Source organism: Phoxinus phoxinus (assembly GCF_949152265.1).
Source record: "Phoxinus phoxinus genome assembly, chromosome: 15".
NCBI classification, from domain to species: Eukaryota; Metazoa; Chordata; class Actinopteri; order Cypriniformes; family Leuciscidae; genus Phoxinus; species Phoxinus phoxinus.
The window spans coordinates 21,267,925-21,287,528 of record NC_136890.1 but is presented as its reverse complement, the minus strand read 5'-3'; the positions used below and the strand labels follow the sequence as shown (position 1 = coordinate 21,287,528).

The 19,604-nt window shown below is 36.5% G+C and overlaps 1 protein-coding gene across 1 annotated transcript in view; it reads right to left on the bottom strand.

The window, feature by feature from the left end:
- prex1 (phosphatidylinositol-3,4,5-trisphosphate-dependent Rac exchange factor 1) overlaps positions 1-19,604 on the bottom strand; it is a 79,321-nt gene that overhangs the window by 16,590 nt on the left and 43,127 nt on the right. Inside the window, exons 11-24 of the mRNA XM_079638014.1 lie at positions 17,361-17,461; positions 16,022-16,125; positions 15,423-15,472; positions 13,862-13,937; positions 13,588-13,660; positions 11,236-11,378; positions 9,564-9,656; positions 5,834-5,982; positions 5,391-5,476; positions 3,973-4,112; positions 3,708-3,816; positions 2,716-2,897; positions 2,393-2,554; positions 1,977-2,187 (exon numbers count right to left, since the gene is read on the bottom strand). Coding sequence (XP_079494140.1) covers positions 1,977-2,187; positions 2,393-2,554; positions 2,716-2,897; positions 3,708-3,816; positions 3,973-4,112; positions 5,391-5,476; positions 5,834-5,982; positions 9,564-9,656; positions 11,236-11,378; positions 13,588-13,660; positions 13,862-13,937; positions 15,423-15,472; positions 16,022-16,125; positions 17,361-17,461 — 1,679 coding nt within the window. The remainder of the gene's footprint in view (positions 1-1,976; positions 2,188-2,392; positions 2,555-2,715; positions 2,898-3,707; positions 3,817-3,972; positions 4,113-5,390; positions 5,477-5,833; positions 5,983-9,563; positions 9,657-11,235; positions 11,379-13,587; positions 13,661-13,861; positions 13,938-15,422; positions 15,473-16,021; positions 16,126-17,360; positions 17,462-19,604) is intronic.

Here is a 19,604-nt window from a genome sequence, read left to right as displayed (position 1 = left end):
TATTTAAGCTGTATCACTTCCAGGCATTGCTGCTAATCCAAATCGGGGTTTTTTGTTGTTTTTTTATAAGAAAACAAATTACATTTTACAAATTTGATGTAAAAATTGCTACGAATAAATTGTTTAATTTTTGTTCCAAGAATAATCTGGACAAATCCGACCAACTGCTACAATGAGGCCAGGAGAAACCAAAAATGTTTTGTTTTGTTTTTGTTGAGTTTGCTAATTTGTTTTATTTGATAAGGCTAACATGGCTTAAGGTTTTCCTTCTTAAATAAAGCATCAGGCCTCATAAACCGTGACAATAAGAGAGAGGGGCAGGCGTTAGGCCTCATTAAGTGGAAGGCTGTAGGCCTATGGGACATGGACGATGACATCACTAAAAACGACTTATTGTTGCCTAGTTAAAACTTTATTGTCCTTAAAGGCAATTATTTGTGTAGACAGCAGTAATAGCAGTAGTATACACATACACATAATAACAACACAACACATAAATTACCGTAAATTACAAAAAATCATTTAAAAACTTAATTGCCGCCGGTATGAAAGAATTTCTGTATCTATTTGATTTACACAATGGGAGTCTGAATCTCCGCCCTGAAGGAAGGAGTTGAAATTCAGCACACAATGGATGAGTAGCATCAGAAAGCACTACCTGGCCCTTCCTAGTTGTCCTGCACTCATAAATCTGTGAGATAGTCCTTAAATCGGTCCCCACTATCTTGCTGCACATTGTCACAATGCTTGTCAGCTTCCTCCTGTTCTTTATATTAAGGTTACCATACCAGCAGACAATGGAAAAACTTAAAACGGCTTCAATAAAGCATGTATAAAACATTTTCATAAAAGAAACATCCATGTTAAAAAGTCGAAGTTTCCTTAAAAAATGCATACGCTGAAGAGCTTTTCCTCTAATTATATCAGTATTTTCCTCAAATTGTAGTTTATCGTCAATTATAGTCCCCAAATATTTATATTGTTTAACTACTTCTACCTGCTGTCCCTTTATAATAGAAGGCAACACAGGTGCAGAGCTCTTCTTACGGAAGTCAATAAACATCTCTTTTGTTTTTGAAGCATTAATATTTAAAAATGAATCATCACACCATTGAATAAAATTATCGATCACTGGCCCAACATCTGGCTCAGACTCAGTGAGAAGAGACACAATCACAGAGTCGTCCGCAAATTTAACAATGTGTCTCCCATTAAAAACACTACGACAATCATCGGTGTATAAAGAAAACAAAAGAGGAGACAAAACGCAACCTTGTGGCGTACCCGTGGAGGACATCAAAATATTCGACAACACTCCATTGACCCTTACTCTTTGGGATCTATTAGTTAGAAAATCCACCAACCAGCACACAATATTTAAATCCAGTTGAAAAGTATCAATCAATTTCTTTGCCAAAATGTGAGGCTGAACACAATTAAATAATGGTGTTTTAATGGAGGTCTGATGGAGGCGCTTTAAAAAGCTCTGGATTACTTTGGGAATAGCAGGCCATGGTTTTTACAAGACCTGGGAGGTTTTCACCATAAAGCTTAATTACTATTTTACAACTTTAAATGTTCATAATGTGGAGATTTGGTTAACTGAGCCCATGAGCTGAATCCATCATATAAATAATTCTAGACAAATCAATCTGGGAATTGAGTGATTTTAACATAGTAGTACAGGTGAAACTCGGAAAATTAGAATATCGTGCAAAAGTTCGTTTATTTCAGTAATTCAACTTAAAAGGTGAAGCAAATAAAATAACGAATAACGAACTTTAGCACGATATTCAAATTTTTCGAGTTTCACCTGTATAGTGATTTTTTCAGACAACATATTTTATTAATCTTTTTGAGAAATAGAAATATTAACATTTATTATAAAATAATAACTATTATATGTAAATATTTTAATACATATAATATAATATTTAACATTAAATCCCTCTAAATCCCCTAAAATAACTATGCACCTTGGTCAGGATCAAGGCCGAAGAATGAGTTCTTGCGTCCGAAGCGGATGCTGAAGGCCCGTCCGGCTGAGGAGGTGTTCTTCGGGCAGGTCACCTGCATCAGGTTCAGGTGACAGTTTGTGGGGACGAAGTCCATGCAGCTCAGAGCGTGAGGTTTAGTGCTCGCCTGCTTAAACATGGGCCAGGCCTTCGTCTGCAATTCCTCCACAAACTGGAAGAGAATATTAAAGCACCATGAAACAGCACTTGCAAAATATATTTTCCATTTAGTATGACATATATCAGATTTCCATTTTTTTGTATATAAAAAAATAATTCATGTATCAAAGCATTGTGATATGTTCTTATCTAATATGAAGTGCACCAGGAAATATGACAAAATAACTAAGTAGTAGTAACACAGAGAGAAGCCACACCTGTTTGTAGCTGCTAATGCGTTTTTCTAGGCTCTCCATCTTGTTGTCACAGATGTTTCGAAACTCAAACTGTGGCATCGTCACAACTTTCTCATTCTGAGCCATGAGTTGCCGGCAGCTTTTCACAAACAGACTGTCGTCCTTCACAAAGGCCTCCAGTATCTGAGAGAATTAAAAATACACACAAGAACATGTGATAGGTTAGAGAAAACTTCCTCAGTATGTCTATATTGGAATTTAACATATATTTACACAGGCCCAAACATAGGTCATCAGACACCAAATTCAGAAGTCATATATTCATTGTTTAACCCTGGTCTGACCTTTGCAGCGAGGTTGAAGCAGCCCTTGGGTTCCACCATCTTTTCCAGAACACAGTGTTTGATCCCTGCTGTGCTGACGTACTCGTACACAACCCCATGTTCCACATGAACATTATCCACATTCAGACTGACCGAAGGAACATCGTCAGTGATGGACAACAGTTCCAGCCGTCTTACAGAGCCTAGAAAATCCAGAGAACATACAGATATAAAGAGTCCGACAGGAACACAGATTAATGTGTACAGAACCCCTTTCCATCACTTTTCCATCACAAAGGTCAATTATGAAAAGATGTATGAAAAAAGTAGTGAGATAGTTTAATTGAGCATTTTTATTTTAGTTTAGTCTTAGTTGAAATTGTTCAGAAAAAAAAGTTTAAATTAGAAACAATAACATAAATGTATATAAATATACACCCACAAACTATTTTATGTTCACCAAGGCTGTATTTATTTGATCAAAAATACAGTAAAAACAATATTATTGTGAAACAGAATTACAATTTAAAATATCTGTTTTCTATTTTAATTTATTTTAAGCCATTACGCCAGTCTTCAATGTCACATGATCCTTCAGAAATCATTCTAATAAGCTGATTTGGTTATTACAAAGAAATAAATTAGAAACATTTCTTATTATCATTGTTGTGCTGCTTAATATTTTTTGTGGAACAGCATTTATTTAAAATATATATCTTTTATAATATTATAACTGTCAAGTCAGGTTTGAGATACTAATCAGTTTGTTATTATCCATTATGTTGATCCTCTACTGGTCAAATGTCTTTGCATGAGGTCACCACACATGAGTTTTGGTACATACTGTAGCAGATGACAAAACATATTCACATGAGCTTGCATTCACAAATGCATGTGACATTGGATCTAGTGTTCCCATGGCTTTTGCATTCATAATAGTTTCTGTTAACGATAATAACTTTTGTTTGGGTACACCTGTCATTTGCCAGCAAACACACACACACACATTCTACCTGTTCCATTAGTGCAGCCATCCTCTGAATCTGAGCCATTCTCACAACCCCTGAAAGACATCTGCTCTTCCACATCCTCATACACACGGTACGCCCACTGACCACAGCTCTGTGGCAGAAGAAAATAATGTCACAAAGGGAGGAAACAGGCACTGTGTAGAGTGTCAGACCTAAACAACCTCTAGGATCACCATATGTGGGCCTACATTGCCTATTAAAAAAAACACAATGTAGAGTTAAACACAATGCATGCTGATTCTCTCACTGTGTCTTGCTGCTCCAGGACAGGCTGATGGCCACTGAAGTGCTCCAACACTTCCTGGTAACTGCTCTGGTTCATGTTGTTTCCGTTGACTTTGAGCACACACTGACCTGGCTGAAGACCCGCTGCAGCTGCCTCAGAGCCTGTAAACACACACAAATAATGCCTATAATGCACAATAACCTTAAATGAAACAATAAAATACGTCAAATGGATGATTTTGATGTGAAAAGGTTGTATACTTTACATGTAGGCAAATCCAAACAGGGCTAGACTGTCTAACACACAATGTGTTTGATGTTATGTTTGCTGCCTCATCAGTGTTGACAAAGCATCAGTTTAAATTTGTACAGTAGCAACCTAGCTATATGTGTTTTTTGTACTTTAATGCATTTGAAATGTTTTGGGTTTTTGTGTGTGATTTTTTTCTGGTTATTCCTGGCCTTATAAAGATAAAGGTTCCTTATTGGCATCTATGGTTCCATTAAGAACCTTGAACATCCATGTACCATTTTTCCATTGCACAAAAGGTTCTTCATGGAGGAAATTTAAAAGGATCATCAGATTATTAAAATATTCTTCAAACTGAGAAAACATTTTTCTTTTAGGAATTGTTCACTGAAAGGTTTTTTTGGGGGCCCCAAAATGGTTCTTACAATACTTCTTAAAATACTTTATGGAACCTTTATTTTTAAGAGAGTAACTTTTTAGATGTACTCCCAGGTACCTGTCCTGAAAAGTCAGATCAATGAAACATGTCAGATCATATATTTATGCCCATAATGATAAAGTATGCGACAAAAATAATTCTCTTGAGAGCTAAATAAAGAAAACTGTTTGATGTAGAGATTTTAAATTGGCCATTTCAGCGAGTTGCAGCAACAATAAGATTTATGAGACAAGAAGAACTTATGATTATTGTTTATTAACAGGACGATTTCACATTCTCAGCTCTGCCTTGAATAGACCACTTATTCTGGAATTTACACCCCCTTCATTCATGGGCACTGGCAGTGATAAAAGCTCCCATAATGACACATCATAAATCTCTTTTTGCATTTGTCTAAGTGCCGTGAAGATGAGCTAATGGTTTAACTTCAAAAAGCTCCTAGAATGTGCTTTTTAAATCCAGAAACATGTGCAGGGATCCGGAGTTTGGGTTCAAACGTTGAAGAGCTCCAGATGTTGATCACATGACCACAGCAGCTTGGTGTCACGAATTTGCTTCATTTCAAAGCTTCTTATAGTACATTAACATCTGCCTGGCAGGTTAGACGTTGGGAATGCAATGCATTCCTCAATTCAGAATGACATGCATGAATGTTTATGGAAAAAACAGGATTGGGTCTGGTTTCTGAGGCCATAATCACTTCACATGAATGTGACAATGTGCATGTGTTTTTTGATCATTACGAACTCACCTTTCTTAACTGCGTGAACGTAAGGTGGACAGGAACCGCAGAGAACAAACGGAAGAGTGCCATGAACATCTGGAATCTTCACAATCCTATCAGATACACACAAATATGACAAACAGATAAGCTGGGCTTTTATGTCCCTTTTATTTAAACACTATGACATTGAGCAAGAGTGTTTTACTAAATGTCTGTTGTGGTATGTAGCAAAATATCTTTTTTTCATGGATATCATTGTTAGGGACACATAACAGTGTCTGCTTTGAGGAACAAGAAATGCCAGCATTCGTTTAAATATTAATGAATTCTCTTTTGAAAACAACAGTTTTGCAATGTGCAGCTCTCCTGCATGTAACTCTAACACCAGTAGTGTCCTTTTACACTGTGCCTGGCTACAGTTAACACGTCGGTGCGCAAGTATCTGATGTCTACCATGTACGAGGACTCACTCTTTGTTCTTGGTGGCCACCAGCAGTCTGAGGGAGCGACGTATACAGAAGGACTGGTTGATCATGGTCTCCACCTCAGAAAAGGACCTCAGGAAGACCAGGTCCTCATTAATGGAGTAGATCTTTCTCCCCGACTGCAGGCCTGCCATCTGGACAAAACAAAAATAAAAACATGAAAACAGGAAATACCAAGAATCCAACTGCAAACAATCAAAAACACAATAAATTAAGGTGTCATTCATAACACTTTTCTTTGCGGTGTATGAGGATGTGGAAGGGAGAGAGAGAGAGAGAAAGGCCACGTACACAAACAAATTAGGTACACAAAATTACACATACACAAATTAGGTTGTCAATTAATCTTGTAGTGGTTAATTCTGTTCTGTACACACAAGAGTTCAGTATTTACAGGAGTGACACCCGCAGTGACAAGAACCAAACTGAACAACTAGCTGATAATGACATTTAAACACGCATTGGAGATCAGTCCGCGAGACGCCAGAATGTTACAATAGTGATATGTAAATGAGGATTAGAGGATTGGCAGAAGAATTGAGAGAAACTCAATCACTCCTTTATGGCAAAAGAGTTTTATAAGTTATAAGCAGCAATTTCAAATTACGGAGCAGTTCACTTGAATATGTAATTTAAAAAAATTATAACCTAAGGTTTTATCAAAAATTACAATTGAGTCTATTGAGGTGCCTCAAGTGTCAACTACAAAATTCCTGGGAGTTTTTGACGACGAGAGCCTGAGTTGAACGAAAACAGGCTGACATGAGCCGAAAAATACATACTGTAAATCTACCGGTATAATAAGGAGGGTTAGGCATCTTGAATGTCGTCTTACTCTTTACTATAGTTTAATTTATCGTTATCTCTCATATTGTAATATAGTTTGGGCGAGCACTTTTCCTACTACTACACTTCCGATCAAATGCATATACTTAATCTGCTTCTTTATTTCAGAAACTTCAAATTCGTACTATTTATGATATAAAAAAATTTCAATAATGTGTTTTCATTTATAAGATATATTCAAGTGAAGGTAACATTGCAGAGCAATTTGCATCTTCCTACATGTCTTACTTGTAGAGGTAAATACTCAAAAAGATTTAGGGGTATTCAATTATGGAATATTCTTTTCCCCATCTAGCAAGAACATTTTCTTCAGCAACTTCTTCTGCCTTGTAACGGTTTTATTTATTTATTTATAAATGCAGTTTATGTATCCTATAGGGTTTGTTTCTGGTGTATATTATTTTGGGGGTTTTGATATGTTGTAATTAACTTGATTCAGTCATTTCCATTTCTTTATTTGTTATTGTAATTTAGCTCTTCCTTTAATTGATTTTTTTCTTTGTTGTTTAGGTGGAGGCTTTAAATAACAAAAATAACCCTTTTGAGTTTTCTGCCTCTCCCTGAACAGTATTTGGATTATATTTTCTTTTTTTTATGTATATGTTTTATACTTGTGAAAATAAACTAAACCCTAAAAAAAATGTAAGGAAGAAAAGGAGAGGAGAAGAAATGGAAGAATGGAAGAAAATGAGGAAGGAAAGAAATAAGGAAGAGGAGGAGGATGGAAGGAAAGACAGAAAGAAACAAAGAATGGTACAATAGAGTGTTACACAGCCTAAAACCTTTGTAAGCAGAAAGAAAGAAAGAAAGAAAGAAAGAAAGAAAGAAAGAAAGAAAGAAAGAAAGAAAGAAAGAAAGAAAGAAAGAAAGAAAGAAAGAAAGAAAGAAAGAAAGAAAGAAAGAAAGAAAGAAAGAAAGAAAGAAAGAAAGAAAGAAAGAAAGAAGATGAAGTGTGAGGACTCTGTGGAGAATATGATGGGACATGCTTAATTGCTTCTCCCAGATCTCCAGAGAGCCGAGCTGTGAAGACAGAGGGAGTGAATGAATTAAGCAAGCGTGTCCTGGACCCGACACATGAACTCAAGACTGCAGATCTGAGCGGCCCATGACACAAGCGTCAGAACAGCACTTCTACTCATTCACTTTCTTAATCTGCATTACAGTCACGCTCTCATCTTCAGCAGATGCTCCTGTGAGCAGCAGTGTGACACTTTAATATGGACTAAATGTCTTGTGTCAGGTCTAACAGGCACAGTGGGGATCAAATCAGTGGTGGCTTAGATCTTAACCATAATTATCTACCAATCTTCTCCCATAAATATCTGGCAGAGCTGTACAGAGCATGAACACAAATAACCCTGTGCACTGAAAATAACGCATCAGAGTTGAAGAGGTCCTCCTCCAAATGACACATAATGATCAGGGTCTATTCCCCAAAGGCAGACTTATCAGATTAGATCCACACTAAAGACCTGGGAAACAATCATGGTTAGATGCCAAAAAGAGAGATCTGACCTTCAAGAAGAGTTTAAGAAAGGTGAACACATTATTAGACAACCCCACACAGTGGATAAAAATAAATGGACATCTATCAGATTGTATTACAGTAGAGCGTGGCATAAGACAGGGATGACTCCACTTGGTCTTTCCACTATATTTATATATATATAAAACCATGTGGACTGTGAATAAGTCAAATATAAAATAAAACGTACACACACTCTACATCACATTTACGCATTCGGCAGATGCTTTCATTCAAAGCATTGCACTGAAAGTATATAATTTATAAGTGCATGCATTCCCTGGGAATCAAACCCATGACCTTGGCGTTGCTAGCGCCATGCTCTACAGTTATTATAACCTTTACATGGGTGAATCTCACAAGCCAGTCAAATAAAACGTCCTAGACATTATTCACTCCAAAATCAAGAGAAATTTAAGAAATTATATTTTGCATACAGAATATGATGCTTTTTGCTGTTGCTGTTGTTTTCAGAATAATAACCCTCACAATTATCATTGGCATAATGTACAATTAGTGTAGAATGAAAATTACTTTTACAGTTATTTGAAGAAAAAAATTTGGGGTCAGTACTTCTTTTTTTTATTTATTTTTTTTAAATAAATTTTATTCAGCAAGGATGCAAATACATTTATAGCTACAAAAGATTCCGGTTTCAAATTAAATGATTTTCTTCCGAACTTTCTATTCTTCCTGAAAACAGTTTCCACAAATTATTAACAGCACAACTGTTTTCAACATTGATGACAATAAGAAATGTTTCTTGAGCACCAATTGAGCATATTAGAATGATAATGACTTCTTGTTTTTTTTTTTCCTATTTTGGAGCGAACTATTAATGAGACATTTTCTTGAGAGGTTTTATGAAATTGCATAGTCCAAATGTACTGTATATAAAAACTTAACGTTAACATATGTCAAAGGCCTGGTGCTAAATGTGACTGATGATCAGACACAGCCTTGTAAAGAAAGACACTCCAACTCCACTAATTTATTAAAACATGAGAGAAAACAGTGGTTTAGGTTTTGTAACTCTGTGGAAGGCTATCAGCTCACATATATACGGACAGAATAGAAATGCCTTCTAATAAAGAAAACACAGCTTACTAGGGAAAACCCCAAATGTGGCAGACTCTGTGGGACTTAAGTCAACTATTGGCATGTATTTTGGGAAAGCTCAGTCAGTTCTTTAGTCATTTATATGGGGAAGAGAAACATGAAGAACTAGAGGAATGGAGGAATACTTTTGCGCATTGCATTTTGGGGAAAAAACTGGCCTTCAATCAAAAATACATCTGATACCTGTCAATGCTCAATTTAGAAGATGATTGCTCAACCCCATACCTCTGCATATGAGCCCCTGGTCACACACTTCACTATGATGGCCTTGTTCTTCTCTTCGATCTCAAACCCATAGTCTTCCTCGTCAGGATGGATCTGTACGGGGACAAGAGAGTCACTGTATTATCATTTGTGCATCTAAGAAAAAAAAGCAAGGAACAGAACGTGTTACTCTCGGTGCTCAAATTGTGATTTAGCAGTTTGGTGCCATTCTGAGAGAGCTCCAGCGTTTGTGCAAACGTGTGAACAAGCTACGTATCCCCTAGTCCAAAAGCTGTTTGAGGTGTTAAGTCCGTTCTTCTAAAAATAACTAAACTATAATCTGCTCAGATGTGCCACAGCTGCATGCTAATAGGTCAGCTCAGGTGCTAAAGGCATAATCATGGATCATAACAAGGATATAATGCTCAATTTCTCCACAGCTACACATGAGATGGGCTTTTGTGTGCTTTTATTATATAAGAGCTGAAGCAGAACATGTTTACCAGCCCTGTAAATGTCTTCCTCTGTTTTATTTCTATCCATCAACCATTATTGTCTCTGAAAAACTGCAGTGGCGTGACGTCTGAGAGGCCTGGCTGAGGAGGGTAAACCGAGAAAGCTCTTAGCCTCTGATCAGAGAGGAGAGAATGCAAGATTTTCATGCATTTGACGGTCTGGAGGAGTAATCTGTCAGTCAATAAGGGATGAAAGAGTAGTTTGTAAAGGTCAGGGTAATTACTGATGGATAAGGAGGGTCCTAATTGGCACGCAGGAGAAAATCGATGCACTGCTGATGGTTGTGCTTGTGTGTGTAGTAGCATGTGTGTGTGTCTATAAATAAAATATGGGTGAGTATAAAAGTTATAAATGTGTGTAACTTTCAGCATAAAATTATTGGGTTTCATTTTACATTAGTATTGGTGTTACTGAGGTCAGTGGGTAAATGATCTGAATCTGATATAGCTACACAATTTAGAGTGATTGAGCTAAAATAAAACTTTTTACAGAAACAGTAAATCTACAGTAAATAGACCTAAAGAGGCAGTCACACTATATGTATTTTGTCACTGACTTCCATTCATACACATGCGAATGTTGGAGTCCGGAAACGCAAGGACAAGTGCGCATTGTGCTCTGTTAAAAGTTCAAGTTTGGTGAACTCGGACCCTTGAAATTGTATCGTGTGTGACAAGTAATATGTCACACTGACTTCGTAGCTAAATTAAAAGAATACAAACTTCACTTAGGGAGTAAATTGCTAATTTTATTATAATTTGTTATACATAAACTATTAAATACCTTAATAATAACTAAATAAAAAAATAAAATAAAAAAATCACCGTACTTTAAAGTAGAACACTTATTAATGAACTATCATTTTGCTATAAAAAGATGATGCTCTAAATTCCCAAATTCTCAAATGAATCAGTGAAAACAAACAAACTGCAATCAAAACTACATTAGAGAGAAATGACAGGAAAGAGCCTTTAATTATTTTGATGCCCTAGTTCATATGGGCTGTAAAGGGACATGCCGTATACACAGCTACAATGCTGTTATTAGAAAAGCTATAGAATTTTGAAAGAAGTTCATCTACTGTCAAGCTATGGAAAAATGTGGTTAAGTAAGTGGCATTGCTTGTTGGTTATCCCTCAACACTGTTCGTACATGTGTACGTGTCTTTGTATCTCACCACTAAGGGTTTGGCGAGGATGTTCTCGATGAGTTTGAAGTCACTGCGAAGCTGTTTACTCTTGGAGCCCGTGCCCTCAGTCTCCTCATCGGCATAGAAGCGAAAAAACTGCGAGTCATCCTTGAATTCGCTTTTCTCCAGAACTGCAAGGCAAAGATAGAACTGAATTTAACTGAGAAAGAAAAAAAAACAGTTTGCTGCTTTTATAAACTGGTAAAATTATATAACACTTATAACTCAGCGCTGATCATATCTGCTGATGACAAAACGATTTGACAGAGTGAAGAGGGCCAATTGCATCACCCTTCAGTTCACGTCAAAACAACTCATGACGTCTGTGGGATTGATGTCTGGGCAAATCTGAGGTGAAGGATGAAGGAAGAGGATTTAATGGGAGGTCTGGTGTGTGCAAGTGCACCGTTTTTCCCTCTGTGTGTGTGTGTGTGTGTGTGTGTGTGTGTGTGTGTGTGTGTGTGTGTGTGTGTGTGTGTGTGTGTGTGTGTGTGTGTGTGTGTGTGTGTGTGTGTGTGTGTGATTTATGAGGACACAAATTTGTATAATGACATGTGTATTACACTGGTATTATAGTTGTGGTTTATGAGGACATTTCATGAGTCCTCAAAATTCAAATAGCTTAAAAAACATAAAAAACAATGTTTTATTAAAAATGCAGAATGCTTCCTGTGATGGGTTTAGGGATAGGGGCAGTGTAAGGGGATAGAATATACAGTTTGTACAGTATAAAAACCATTACGCCGATGGAATGTCCTCACAAGTATAGCAAAACAAACGTGTGTGTGTGTGTGTGTGTGTGTTCAGGAACTTTGTAGGGACGGGCTGTTCTGTCTGTGAATTCCAAACATAATATTGTTGAGGATAGTTTTGGAAGTTGAGTTCCGACATGACCGCAGAACACTTCTATAACTCTGACAGGAGGCATGTGTCTATGAGCATGTGTATCTCATCGGAAAATGTTATTTTCCATTATTGTGATAACTTCTGTTCCATCAGAGGCCCCAGATGTTTTTCCGGCAACTGTTTACATCTACAACACACTTATCTCTCTACATTTTACACTATGACCTCAGGCAGACACATGGAGAGTGTGATGTTAAAAAAGCAATAAGTGTGTGACCCTAATCCACTAATTAAAGAATTTAGAAAGGAATATATATATTATATATATATATATAAATATATATATTTATATATATATATATATATATATATATATATATATATATATATATATATATATATATATAACACTAGGCTGTTAAATTAGCATTATAAAATGGATAGTTCCAGAACTTGATTGCGACCTGCTGAGCCACATTCGAAGCCGTTGTAAAATACTGTATAAACACACACCTGTGACCTCATCACATCAGTATTACTATGCCACTATATCTGTGTGTTTCTGTGTTTATGAGTTGCTTGGCAATCATTCTGCTAAACATTGCTGAAGAACAACATTGCTTGGTAGAAGAATTATTTGTCATCAATAAATTATTGTTGCATTATTATATTATATTTTATGAAACCTTGCTAGGTATGTGCAGTAATCGTTTTATAAAAGCAATTAGCCCCGTGAAGCCGTGGTTTACGGTGATTTTAGCTTCACATTGTGCCTAATAACACCGTTTAGCTGTTATAAAATCACAGTAAACAACAGCTTCTTGTGGCTTATTGCTTTATTTTAAAACACAATTAATGTTGCATTATATTTCCAAGATGGCTTTAGTGCTGCCAGGAGTCAAAACCCTTTCTCTTTCACTCTCTCTCATACACAAACACTGTCACGGTTCAAAATCTTGCCCTGGACACCACATGTGTTGCAAATAGAGAAGGCCAATGAAAACTGCAAGATATGATTTTTTTTTTTTTTAAAGATGACTCGTGTAATTTCTTCAATATACAGTGGCAACTATAAGAAAGCCATATGTAGTCTGATTCCCATGAAAAGTATAAACACTGCGTCTCTGTGGCATTATCAAAACATTCCTCTGTTTGTTTGAGCAGCCTGATCAGCCCTACACAGTAACATTGCACCATCCAATGACAGCAGTTTTATTTTCTGACTGACAGCTAATGTGGTGAGTGTTCAGGAAATCTCGTTTCAAAATCTTGAAAATTCCATTTAATGCCACTAGAGAAACAGAAAATGAACACTTCACCTTTAAAGTAGCAAAGAAACAGAAGTAGTGGCACCATACATCACCAAAGAGAAGTTTTTTATTTCGGCAGAAGATCAAGGTTATGACATTTTGACAAAAAATTTAATAATTAAGAAAAATAAAAAAGTCCAATAAAACATTTCAAGTAGTCAACATAATGTATATAAGGACTGACCGTGGTGCATGAAACCAGCATTGCAGAGTCCAACACCGAGGGTCACCGCATCTTCACGGCTTGTGCTGTCACCCTGCAGAAGGAAAAATCACGAACAAAGTCACAAAACAATCAAGATAGTGAGCCATAATAGATGACTTCTGTGTCTGAAAGGAAATTACAAAATGGAGCAACTGTAATTAAAGTACAAAAACAAACATGTTATGTGTGTGTGTGTGTGTGTGTGTGTGTGTGTGTGTGTGTGTGTGTGTGTGTGTGTGTGTGCTCCTGTTACCTGTGACACAAGCCATTCCACCAGTTTGCTAGCTGGTACGACAGATTTGAAGGTTTTCAGATGATGATCTCGGTCTCTGTATATAAAAAAGATTTCAAATTGAAAATGTTCACGACTGTCCACATCAACACATTGAATCATTTATACATGACATTAACTTTTTTTGGTTTTCCAAAGCCACTCAGCATTTACACTGGCCACAATTTTGACATCAATACCATGGGTTTAAACTGCCATATAGATATTGTTTATATTATCTTATAATTTGGCAGCAGGTATATTAGGGTGGTGTCACTTTAAGACTTGACACATGGATCCATTATATTGTTACACATGCGTTTTCTTTCTCAACTGTTTATGGTCACTTAAAACATAACTGATTGTTTACGTAAATACTCGCCAAGACCGGCATTTTGACACTATTTTTTGTGCATTTGACTGTTTAAGCACAAAAAGAAATCTATTTAGAACTGAGAGGCAGCTTTATGTGAGCGCACTTTGGGTGCGAAATCAGCGGGAATGAGTAAAGTTATGTGCAATCCCACACCGAAATTCAAGCCCTGTAACAGCAACAACATTCATCCAGCGCAAATAAAACAAGTGAGTGAGGGGAGGAGGGTTTGTGTCAACTCTCTGTCAGAGAGATGAGAGAGCGAGAAAGTGCAGCTGGTATTGTGCATCTATTCTGCGGAAAATTAGTCTTGGAAGTGTTAATATCCCGCATTAATATCAAGCCCTGTATGTATATGTATATATTGTACACACACATACAATGGAAATGTCTCCGATTGTTACAATTTAATCACGGTGTTAAAGCAGTTATTTATTGATTAAGTGGCAACGGTTACATTCATTAAGGTTGCTAAAGGAGACCAATGATCTGAAAATATCTTCTATTCACTGAGATCTACTATTACCACTAAGTCCCAAGACCCCAGACTGCTGCAGGGTGGTCTGTCCTAGCAATTAGTGTAGTGTAATTAGTGACCTGGACTGTAAGTCGCTTAAAAAGATGAAAAGCATCTGCTACAGGGCAAGTAACTAACATGTTAGGTGTTAATTTTTGGATCTGAGATCAGAGTTGGTCCCAACTCAAGTTCAATGGCCCCTCCTTACTCTTTATGGGAGGCATCAAAGGTGATAGGTGACAGAAAAGCAATACGACACTGCAATCCTCTCTCACACACACACACACACACACACACACACACACACATAATGTGTGCAGCTGGTCAAGGTGAATCCATAAAAGACAAACAAGCACATTTCATCATTTTTCATACACTGAAATCAAATTTAATAATGTTATTTATAAAAAACGTATTTATTTAACAAAAACAAAAACTTGAATTGGATAAACTGCATATATTAGATTTAATTATAAAAGAGACAATAAATTAAGTGTAATGCTACTGTCCATGTGCAAACAAAAGGTGTTAGCAATATAACCGTTTGTATTAAACTTAAATACAAGTCATCTTATTGCTTTAATGACAGTGAGAATTAAATAATAGTGTTGTCTGTTGAGTGTGAAGTATGCCAGAGAACATGTGTCACTTACTTGATAACAGGTGTGAAGAGACTGTGGAGACGACAGTAAAGTCTCACTCCCTGTCGGACACACATACACTCATTTTAAACAATTGCACCGACAGCTGCATCTCTATGCATTTCATTCACTGTTGTCCTTTTGGAATCACTTCTAAATTAATGTGTTGACATAATTGTTTAACGGGATGTATCATATGCACTCAACTCAAGATCCTGTTGACTTCAAACTATAAACTGACTGGTTTCAATTGACCAAAACTTAGTGAGCCGCCTAGGAATGGAACCTCATAAGTGACTGATTTGAATCACTCTACATAGGCACAAAACATATAATACACTTGACTCACAATTTATTCCAATAGATTTTGATGTTAGCATGTTGCTAAGCTAATGTCACAATATGATATTCTAAGATGGATAAAAATACATGGGACACACAAATTGGGTAGAATACTGCATTTGTAATTATACTGAACTTTTTAATAATAATTTTATTTATTTATTTAATTTCCACCATCTAAGCTCATCGCAAAAAAAATAATATTTAGCCTATAGGATACATAAGATGAAGTAAATATTGTTTTTTGCCAGTATTCTAGGGTAAAATACCTTTGAGATGATGTCCTCCATTTCACTCCTGGCTTTATAAGTGCCGTCATCGTAACGGAAGCGATACAACACCTGCTCGTTCTTGAACTGGTGCTTATCTGACACTATGGTAAAAAACACACACACACACACACACAGACACAATTAAATGTTATGTAATGCTTAAACGCTGAACTTTACCTCTAACATAACAACACAGAGGTGTAACTGAGCTTATGGTGTATTTGTTTCTCTCACTGTGGTGGAGGTCTGTGATGAATCGATGTGTGCGAGTGCCATTGCTACACAAAAGCCTGTTTGACCTCTCCTTGAATGCTGCCACCATTATTATTGATTGACTGCCTGAGCCCTTATACTTGGATTTATCACTCCAATCCCTTCTGGTGTTTGTCAGTTTTCACTGTCACAATCCCCTGGCTGTAATGTAGAGGTATGATGCTCCCCAAATCTCAGGCAAACACTGCACCTCATGAATTATTCAGAAAAATGTTCTCTATCAGCATTTCATGTCATGTTACTATCCAGACTGCCGATCATCTGTAGGGGATCTCAGTGAGTGCTGGCCAACAAGAGATACGTGCCAGATTTATAAAGTGTAAATCTGTCAAATGGTGATTTTTAACAGTCCAACGTTTGTATAAACAGTTAATGGATTGTGGTTCATTTGCCAAGACTGTAAAAAAACAGAACATGGAAAACAATTGAATTTTGGCGATGAAACCAAGCAATACACAAAAACATGTTGATGAAATCTAAGGGGGTGGATGAGGTTAAAAGAGGAAAAGATAAGAGATTCAAAAAGAAAACACAGAGAAAGAACAATAGATTTGTATTTTTTTTTAAACATAACATGGCAAAACTGTTTAATTTTGGTAATGAAACCAAGCAATACACAAAAATATGTTGAAGAAACTAATGGGGGTGAAGGAGGTTAAAAGAGGAAAAGACAGAGACACAAAAAGAAAACACTGAGAGAAAGAATAATAGATTTGTATGAGGTAATGACGCTTACAAATAGTACTTTGGAGTTACCAAGGCACAGTGATGGGTCATTTATGGGTGATGGGTGATTTTTAGCCTAATTATTTAGGGTGTCCAGTATGTTGACCGATTAGTCAATCACAGTTGTTCATGCAACCAGCCAACTGGCCGATTTTAAAAATGTGTTTTGAGTTTTGCACATCCCAGGATCAAATGATATTCCCATGGTATTTACTATATTCACATTTACATAGCACCTTAAAAAAAAAAAGTTTAAAATAATACCATGATTTTACCATGGTCCTTGTCCAATAAATCAAGGTAATACCAGTTACTTTAAGGGCGAACGTTCTCGTACCATGATGGATGATGCCGTTCTCCAGGAGAGCTTGACCCAGGTTGATTCCCTCCTCGGCCTTACTGATCTCTCCACTCTCCAAGAGCCATGAGACAAATTCACTGAGGACACACAGAGACAACAGTTGTATCAATCTGCACATAACAACACTCCACACATGCTAGAGAAGGGATTTATGAGCCACTAGTCAAAGGTACTTGGGAACTTGGATTCACTCAATCCTTCAGAGTGACTGGTCAAAACTGGTAAAAAGTTCACCAAGGACACAAATCAAGATGATATCAAGCTGCATTCCACTCTCCTAGGGTCTTAAAAGTTCAAACACCAGGGTTCACATATAGCTTTAGTTTTGAAAAAAGGATCCATTTGTCTATACACACACATACACATTTTGTTTATATCTAATAATTTATAATTATATCTTATTTATATCTTATTAATCTATTTTTTGTTTACATATATAGAGCATAGTTTGGTGCCAGTAAAAAATGTTTTAGCAGGCATGCGTTAAATTGATCATATAGTAGGTTACAGAAAATATATTTATAATGTTCTTTAAATGCTGTTCTTTTGAACTTTCTATTCTTCAAAGAGTCCTGAAAACAATGCATCATGGTTTTCACAAAAATATTAAGCAGCAACTGTTTTCAACAAAGACAATGAGAACAAACGTTTCTCATTTCTTTTTTAATAAGAACCCAATCATATTATTAAGCATGATTTCTGAAGGAACACAAGGATCACAGTGACAATGAAGACTGGAATAATGGCTCCTGAAAATCAATCTGTGCCATCCCAGGAATAAATATATTTTAAAATGCAATAATAGTTCGCAATATTAATGTTTTTACTTTATTTTTATCTAATAACATATACATACTGTATATAAACATATACACATAGTTTGCTACAACTTGACTTTAGCTAGTCAACTGCCAAACGAAAATGGCAAGAACAGTAATTGTATTTTTAACTGCTTCTGAAGAAGGCAGGGGAGGAATTTATTAGCAATTGCATGTCTGAGGTGGTTTAGTGGCGACTCTAACGTTGTGTGTGATTGTATGTGTGTGACTGCTGCGTGAGAAACTGTAAATCCCATTCGATTCAGGGACAGGAATAAGCAATGTGTAAACAGTTATGACGCCTTAAAGGGAATGCGAGAAGGGTGTGTGTGTGTGTGTGTGTGTCCTTGAAATGTTGAACGACAGCAGCGAGGGTAGAGGGGTCGGATGAAAGGATGGGTTAACAGATGGAGCAGGAGGAGAAGAGAAGGCACCCCACATTCACCCATACAGGAAGACATTCATGTCTCACCTGACAACACAACTGCTCTGCCCTCTACATCTCCTTCAAATCAGCTGACCACATGCACAACTTAATGAACTCTTTTAAAATACTTAACCTTGATAAGACATTACCCTTCACTGTCAAAAACTTCACAGGGATATTACTAGATAATACAACTAACCTAGGCCAACCCGGAAGTTTCGCATCACCCTGGTTCCCTCGACAGAAACCAAATAGGATTTTTCCATTGCCTTTTGGATTATTGCAGAAAATAAGGTCAGTGTCAGTGAAGTACAAAAGTGTATGATTCTTACACGTTTTGTACATCAACATAAACTTCACACATGGGGTGAATTAATTAATTTATGTAACTCATTCATATTCTCCACAGCTAATGCACACACAGCTCTCTCACATGCCGTACGTGTGAGAATTTTCTTACGCTTGTCTCTATATCTGTCCGATTTTTCCATTGCCTTTTGGATTGTTGCAGAGAATAAGGTCAGTGACTAACAAAAGTGTATGATTCTTACACGTTTTGTACATCATGACTTCACAAATCAACACAACTTATGACATTTGAAACCTAAATACTGAAGTAATCTAAATCTAAAATGTAGGAAACGCCTTTTTTTAGACAAGAAAGCTTTTTTTTTATCACAAGTGGGATATTACTGCTGTATTTTATGTTGTATAATAAAACGTGAAAATATCTTGAGCTTGTGTTAACCACAGATATTTAACAAAAAAAGCAGCACTCTATTGTCCGAGTCAAATTTTTTTTTTTTTAAATAGCACAGTTGTGAATAATAGGATTCTGTGTTTTGGTGGTAAATGTCAACTTCCTGAAACAAGTGCACATTTTCTTATATTTTAAGGCACTTGTACAACATTTGACATGCTGATGCCCAAGTTTTATTACAGCTAGACTTTGCATTCAGAAACTATAGGTCAAAT